This window comes from Aptenodytes forsteri, unplaced genomic scaffold, assembly GCF_000699145.1.
Source record: "Aptenodytes forsteri isolate BGI_AS27 unplaced genomic scaffold, ASM69914v1 Scaffold59, whole genome shotgun sequence".
Lineage (NCBI taxonomy): Eukaryota > Metazoa > Chordata > Aves > Sphenisciformes > Spheniscidae > Aptenodytes > Aptenodytes forsteri.
In genome coordinates, this window is record NW_008794085.1 from 2308970 (window position 1) to 2317318 (window position 8349).

Below are 8349 nucleotides of genomic sequence, written 5' to 3' on the forward strand. Positions count from 1 at the left end.
CAAATTTTACTTTTTTTTTTTTTTTCCGATTCTCTCCTCCATCCCACTGCGGGGGGGTGAGTGAGCAAACGGCTGGGTGGTGTTTAGCTGTCTGCCGGGTTAAACCACAACAATGTCGTCCCTTACATATATTCTAGTAGATATTATTATCTTTCGTATAATTATTTATATAATCTGGTCAAGCTGCATCCTTCTTACATTAATTACAGATTCTTAAGGAACAGGATTAGTGTGGGAATTACCTTAATCTGGAAACACTAAATTGGGAGATTAAAACAACCTGCTTCTACCAAAGTAGTAGTGAACATTTTTTTTAATACAAAAGAGCAGCTGCAGGCTGCGTGTGGTTTGCGGGGTAGAGCTCCTGTCAAACCCCGTGGGCACAGCCAGGAACAACTCTTACCGTACTAACCCCTGTTGCTGTCTGCTTGGTGTAACTCAGTTTGACGTCAGGAGCAGCTCCTGTTCTGCGGGGGCTCTTGCCGCTGCTAGAAGAGGTTAAAAGCAGAGGGCAGAGCCTGCGGTTGAGTTCAGAGAGCAGATGTCTTTGGAGTGTGTGGGCTTCCTTCAGGTGCGACCTCCGCTTCCCAGGTAAAGAAAATGGATGCAGATGCTCTTACAGAAACAGTCCTAAGACTTGCACCAACATCGCATACAAATAGTTACACGCGAGTATGGGCCAGTGATGGCCGCGTGCTGGGCTGGGTAGCAACCAAGAATCGTAGTTTGTAGTCCCCAGGGAAAAGCAGCAACGCATCTGTAGGTCTGTGCAACTCTTTGCTGCCAAGTGTTAAGGATGTAATACGCTGAGGTGAGTTCAGGAATGGACTAGGCCCATTCGTAGAGTTTTAATCCATTGCTGTTTGTTTAAACAGGATTGTCCAAATGCCGCTTGGGCTGTGCGGCTGATCCAGCTGACGCTGAATCGCTTCTCTCCCTTTTTCAGCTTCCCCAAGTGGCTTATTACAGGAGCGTGCAAGAGATGGGTAGGGATGGTGTGGAGTAGAGGGGGTGGCAGCGTGACCTCGGCCTGGCTTAAGCCTCAGAAACTTCAGATCTTTTAGATCTGTCTTTCCCAAATGTGTAACGTATGTGTGTTTATTAATGCACCAGGCAAAAATGTAGCTGCAGCTATTCAGACATGTTCTAAAAATAGAGGGAAACATCCCCAACAGAAGTAGATATTCAGGGTTTTTACAGAATAAATCTATAAATCTGATAAGCCAGAGAGACATCTGGTATTTCTGATGCCAGATCTTAACCCCTTCACCTTCCTCCCCGTCCCGAGGTACCGGGTTTTCCTAACAGTAAAAACGTCTTTTGATACAAGAAGTCTTTATCTCGAATTCTGGGGCTAGCAACAGTTGAAAGATGGTTATTTGGGGTGGGGGGAGGACTGGTGTTACATTTTAACTATGATGCATTTGCTTTAAAATGTCATCCTACACAATGGATTAACTGTTTTCATTCTGTTTGACTTTTTTTAGAGCCATGCAGGAAACCCTATAATTTGTCTTGACAACAAAATTTGCTAGGCAAAATTAACCTGTGGAACAGTCTGCCATGAGATAATGCAAAGCCGACCCTACAGGTATTTGGACCTCTAGGATTGCATTAGAGAGGATAAAAGATCGTGATGGGATGTATAATCTCATGTCTCTGGTGTTATTCGGGAGCAGAGATGAGGAGGAAAATGGCTTTCGGGAAGGCTACCCCCTTTCCGTTGGGGGATTCCTGCAGCTCCCCAGACTGCTTTGCCCTAGGGAGGGAGGGGGGCTGATCAGCAGAGCCCTGGTCCGCTGCCTCCTTGTCCTCACCGTTAGGAAAACCCGTCTGTCTTCCGGAATACTTTCTTAATCAAAACTCTCAAGAGTGCCTCTGTGGTGGGGAACAAGGCTCACGTTGAGGCCGCCGCCTCTTCTGGGTTGTAGTGACAGGGCTACAGTGGAGGGGAGATGGTTGGGCTTTCCAGGTAAGCCATGACCATAAGGTTGGCTTTAATGTATACGTAGTTTGCAGCCCTGTGAATCAAAAAATCTGTGGAAGATGGTCTGAGGTGGTGTTCTAACGAAGTCCAGGCCTGATAACAGAGCTGAGCTTTTTTAATTACTTGGTTGTGGGATATTTACATATCTGTATGGAGCAGGCTGTTAGTTAAATATTGATTTAGCAGAGGAGCTGTGCTCTCTTCCTTTTTGAGCTCTGACTGCAAACACCGTGCTGCTGCAGGTGGTAGAGACATGCTTGTTGAGTTTTCCTTGGTTTTAATTTAGAGGTAGTTTAATACGAGGGGCAAGGAACATTACTATAATATTTAAACTTCATACTAACAAACAAAATACTATTTTTCAAACCAAGTCCTATCTAGTGGCACCAAACCTCTCTTAAATCTGACCAAAGTTCAATCAGTGTGGTAAAAGTACGTGATGGGGAGATCCTGGCTGTAGAAAACTGAAGGGGCATGTTTTTAACCCTGCCTAAAACCAATTTGCAATGTTTTATTTCAGGACACAGGAGGCTCACGCTGCTCCTGTTTCATATTTGGCTACGCTTTACTCTGACGAAGCAGAGCACCGGGGCCGGCTATCGCTTGTCAGCCGAAGGTCCTCTCTGCAAATCCCCCGTGTGTCAGTCGTCTTTTGTGCTTTAGTGTCTACTGTGACCATATGGACATTTGTTTGACAGGAGTCTGTGACCCTCAAACAGTTTGGTGAGTCATGGAAAGAGTGAACTCACCCGTATAGAGTTTAATCTGTCCTCCTCTGATAGATTTAATTTCCGCTTGACAGGCTCTGCTCAGTTACATGGTGTCTGACCTGGCTATTGAAACCGAGCAACCAGCAGAACACCGCTTACAAAAGAGTCGTCTCTGTGGGTGGAGGACGAACATTAATATTCATGAGCTGTTACTCATTTATGCTGGTAAATATTAAAACTTCTGTATAACACCGTTCGATCTCTCTCAAGAATAATTGTCCTTTGACAGAAATGCACGCAGCCAAGCCACAGTGTGCTTGGTAAAAGCTGTTTGTTCTAAATAATGCTGGTTTCTTCGAGGGAACAATATATTTTAATGGCTTTGGTCTTCTGTTTGTAAGCATTTTCCAGGCTTAAGTAACGATCATTTTCTAATCTGACGATGGCAAGTAGAAGTGGTTCAGCCTGCAAAGTTTGAAGGGTTTATGAATAGTGTGGTCAGATCTATGCTTTTGGTTCAGCAGCCCCTGTTTAGTAATTTATGTGGTCCTCCCTTAGTGTATCAACGTATGGATTCAGCAGAGGTGCAAGGGGCTTCCCTATCATTTAAGTGTAGTAAGTAATACATAGAAGACTTTATAGCATGGTGAATATTTGTTGTGGCTGCATTTAAGGGAACAGAACCAGGTTGCTGTTGTTGAGGGAGCACTGATGTTGACTATTCCCTGCATAAGCGGTAGCATTATACATTGCCTTTTGAGCGTTGCGGCAATCTTCTTGGGATAGATCCTCTTGTAGCAGTGATGGCCACCTCTCTTCCCTGCTGTAATCCAGGTGACCGTACGTGCTATTTGGGGAAACAATTGCTTGTGGAAGTTGTGAGTAAAGCTAGCTAACAATGAAATAATCTTCAGTGTAAAAAATACCTTTGTTCCTATGCTTCGTGAGCTAAAATGGCTCATTGATTTATAAGAGCAATTCGGGGTCTGGTTTTGATCTTTAAATCCCTTAGGTGAGAGTGGAGCCTTTGCATGAGGAATTGTTCCTTCCATCTCCTGTGTTACTGTGATTGTTGTGGTCATCTGAGGTGCCCGTGTGCCTGCGTGCCTCCCCTTCTCCCTTCAACGGCAGCTGGGGGACATGGGGCTGCACAAGTCTCAGGTGAGCGTTCTTCGCTGTGGAGTGCTCTCTGTCACCATATCTACGGAGCAGGAAATGTCCTGGATGTCTCAAAAAAACCCTACTGCTTGTCCCTAAGTTTTCAAGAGGAGTGAATACTTTGACAATGTTGTGGTTTAACCCCAGCCGGCAACTAAGCCCCAGGCAGCCGCTCGCTCACTCCCCCCTCCAGTGGGACGGGGGAGAGAATCGGAAGGGTAAAAGTGAGAAAACTCGTCGGTTGAGATAAAGACAGTTTAATAGGGAAAGCAAAAGCCGCGCACACAAGCAAAGCAAAACAAGGAATTCATTCACCCCTTCCCATCGGCAGGCAGGTGTTCAGCCATCTCCAGGAGAGCAGGGCTCCATCACGCGTAACGGTTACTTGGGAAGACAAAACACCATCACTCCGAACGTCCCCCCCTTCCTTCCTCTTCCCCCAGCTTTCTGTGCTGAGCATGACGCCATATGGTGTGGGATATCCCTTTGGTCAGTTGGGGTCAGCTGTCCCGGCTGTGTCCCCTCCCAACTCCTTGTGCACCCCCAGCCTCCTCGCTGGTGGGGTGGGGTGAGAGGCAGAAACGGCCTTGACTCTGTGTCAGCACTGCTCAGCAGGAACGAAAACGTCCCTGTGTTATCAACACTGTTTCCAGCACAAATCCAAACCTGTGCCAAATCCCCTGTGCTAGCTACTGTGAAGAAAATTAACTCTATCCCAGCCAAAACCAGCACAGGGGATGAGGGCGGAGATGCTTGCTGGAGCTGAGTAGCAGAATCTGGATGGCCTATGTGAATGTAACTACTGGAGTAGAATGGCTTCCCCTCTGGTGGGAGCAGGTGGATGTAGATTGGAGGGGTGAATACTGGCACGTTGGTTTGACCGGCCGAGTTGTGTTTAAGGTCTTTTACGGCTTATAGAATCCTGACAGACACAGAACTTTGAAAACTATTATTTAAACAGATAGAATTATTCATTATAACTGTATTAATGAAAGATAGTGGGAGAAGTGTGCTGAAAACAGTTGTTCTCTAACCACATTGTGAGTAAACAAATGGATAAAATTAATGAAACAATAATCTCTAACTGCAAGATGCTTTATTTCTGAAGCTAAACGCGTTCTGCTGAAATAAAGAGGTCCTGAAATAAAAAGCTCACTGGTTCTAAAGGTGATAATGGGCTCTAATCTGATGAGGAAAGTATTTCTTGTCCGTTTACTAGTCCTAAATCCGTTAGTATCTGCTTCTCCAGGTCCAGAAACACAGTATAGTCTGCATTTTCTTGCTCCTCCATCTCTTCTTTTGTTTTCTGTAGAGTAGTCATACTCTGAAGGAAAAACACATACCAGGCAATAATGCACTGTTAAGCTTTGAAACCTGTATGCGACCCCAGTGCTTTCCAGTTGATAGTATCAGTGCTATCACAAATTAATGAAAACAGGCATCACTTAAGGCTACATTAACTGAATTGTCATTTCCTTGGTTGATTAGTTGGTATTATTAAACCATTTACCAAAGAATGGATAGGCAAAATCCTTATGTGAATGAAGAATGGAAGGCTGGAGTCTCTCCTCGCTTGAAGGAGCAATGTTGATAGGGAAGTTGCCAAAATGTAACTTTTTGAAGGAGCAACTGATGTAAAAAGAAAAGCAAATTCATAGCTGTTAAATGTCCATAGGCTCTAATGCTCTTGCAGGAGTTTCACTTGACCAAGAGCTGAACTTAGGTGAACTAGGACTACCTAGTCCACTCCTAAGAACTGTAAATATGAAATAAGGAGCTGCTAAGCTATTCTGATTATGTCCATCCTGATTTTTGAAAATACTATGGGAAATCCTGCCTAGCAAAACAGGTGCATTTTGAAGACCCAAAGAAACAAAGTTTTCTTAATTCCAAGTATAACATACTGTTTTCTCTCTCTGTGCCTCCAGCTCCATTTCAATTCTGTTTTGGCTTGAAATTCTTGATACTCTTGAAACTCTTGTTCACAGTACTTCAGGTATTTGACTTCTCTTTCAAAATAATCAAGTACGTTGGCATGCTATTAACACAATGACAAACAAGGGTCATTACACGCCCAAAGACATGAATTATTGCTGATGATCTGAACGGTATTATTAGTTTATCTATATTGGGAATGTAGATATCTCTATTTATCCAAATAATTTGCAGCAAAACAATACAAAGATGTGGATTGGAACCAATTGATTTGGGATACAAATGTGCATGGGGTTAAATAATTTCTATTACACTGACTCGGAGTAGATCATCCTTCAGGAACCTGCAGTGAAATAACTAAACCAGTTTTAGGTTAGTGATTTCACTAAGTCAGTCCAAATCCTCACTGACCCAACTTCAGGCACAAAGAAACCATAAAATACCATACTTCAGTATTACACTATGCATTTATCTGGGTTTCTGTGTTTTAGTTTTCATTAGTCTCTTCAACAACCTAGTATTTTTCAGTGAATACTTCAGTTAGAATGAGTGTAATCTAAATATTAGTGACTGCTCCTGGGTTATCATTCTGCACCCTAAATAGTGTAGTTCCAAAACACACGTAATTTGGGCAGAAGCAATGTGTTTCCTCACGTTAGAGGACTTAGCTCCTACCTTGCTTTGGAGAAGTTACTTTTACTAAAACGAGGCTGCTGACCTGGTGTTATATTGCTACATACTGTAGCTCTGCGCACAGCAAACCTTTATGGGATGTTTATAAGCTATTTAAGTGCATACATTAACTTAAAACTGGGATAGGACGGGATGAAAATTTTGTGATGTAAAAATAACAGACTAGGTAGCAGGCAAGACTGCTAGACTGGATGAGATGAAAACACTAGCCTGATCTTTGGCTGGGAGGTGAGGGAAAAGAACAACTGCAAATGATGTGGAAAGAAAGAGAAATTAAAACTGTTTCCATTGTTCCCATGGCCCTTTGGTGCAGACAGTCCTTATTTCAAAAGAGAATGAATGAGCGGTAATGTTAGTAACAGTTTGCAAAATGTGCTTTAACTAAGCTAGAACCAGATATTAAGATGTATGTATATCGAAGTACCAAATTTACAGGAAAAAAATTGATGCAAATGCCGATAAGAAGGTGTAAAGAAAGAGAAACTCAGTGTATTTACATTACTGTGCCCTATATAGCGTTGTTTTAATGCATGAAACCAGGTGTCATTTTATGCACGTGGCAAAAAAATGCTGAACTCTTTACTGTGTTTTCATGTAGCCAGGTTGGAGCAGTGGAATTCTGCCAACTGTCGCTCAGGTTTCCTTTAGGTGCCTCCTATCCGAGCTCTGTACAAAGCCAGCTTTGCTACGGGTGATCTTTGGAGAATATGGCCACACTGATCTCAGATTAATTGCCATCCATTTGAAGGCAAGTGTTTCCAGGCAGACCTGTTTCTGTGTTGGAGTTTTCAGGATAAAGTGTCTCAGATTAATAAAAATTCTTACCAACCTCATTCCTCGAAGGGTGACTTAGTGTCTGACAGATTTCCAAAACATGCAGTACTCCAAGATCATCAGAAACAGCTAAAAAATGCTGCTTTGCTGAAAGATATTTGACAAAAAACATACAAACAATCTAAATTCCAACAGTAATACATAACTCCACCCAAACGCGAGCTACAGAGGGTTCATTTTTGTTGTGGTCTTTTTGGTTTGTTGTTCACTGCAGCAAAAAGGCAGGCTTATTGCCCTCTTATTTTCTTAACAAATGAAATTCCCTTTGAAGTTTATACTTTTTCGAGCTCTTTTTTTTTTTTTTAATTAAATTAAATGTTTTCAGTTGCTTTATGCTGTGGTAGTACACTTAGAACTGATGTATGCATTTTTGTATATACAGTGCAGTGTTAAATTAGTGGAAGTATGTACTTATCTATTATATAAGATCATCTGTAACAAGATTAACGTGCCTTGGAGTCATGGGCCATTTTGCAAACAGGGTGGCACAGTAAAGTGCAATCACCATCAACATACGTGAGGCAATCCAGGGGCTGATGAAAGTGATCATTGATTCGGAGATGTTCTGGAAATGAGATGGCTCATGAGTTTTCCTCAGTAAGTCCCAAATATCTATATTTCCATCTTCTCTGCCAATGAAGAAAACTCCTGGTCTCGTTAAGGACCATTGTCCCGCAGTGTATCTTCCTGCAGAGCAGCTTGACTGAAGGATCGGTCCATTCTTAATTTTTTTTTGAAAACAAATAAAAGATAGACCCAACAATCAAACAGTACTATCCATTCACTACTTCAAATCTCCTACCATTTAAGAACATTCACAATCTAAATGATCCTATTACAAAAATTATATCAATGGCAAAATTGGTATCACCTTCTGCAGATAAAGAGGAGAATTGTAGGGAAGTAAAAAAAACTGATATCTCACTTCCAGTCTAATAAGGTAATCTGTCTGTCTGCTGTTAAAATCTGTGGTCTTTAAATTTTGCCAGGTGCAGCTAACCTGGGTTCCTACGTGAGAGGAACTGTAACCCA

The 8349-nt window shown here is 42.5% G+C and overlaps 1 protein-coding gene across 1 annotated transcript in view; it reads right to left on the reverse strand.

Annotated features, from left to right (window-relative positions):
* Positions 1-5035: 5035 nt before the first annotated feature.
* WDR63 (WD repeat domain 63) overlaps positions 5036-8349 on the reverse strand; it is a 26395-nt gene continuing 23081 nt past the window's right edge. The window contains exons 19-22 of the mRNA XM_019470650.1: positions 7834-8038; positions 7313-7404; positions 5720-5893; positions 5036-5179 (exon numbers count right to left, since the gene is read on the reverse strand). Of these exons, the coding sequence (XP_019326195.1) occupies positions 5036-5179; positions 5720-5893; positions 7313-7404; positions 7834-8038 (615 nt within the window). The remainder of the gene's footprint in view (positions 5180-5719; positions 5894-7312; positions 7405-7833; positions 8039-8349) is intronic.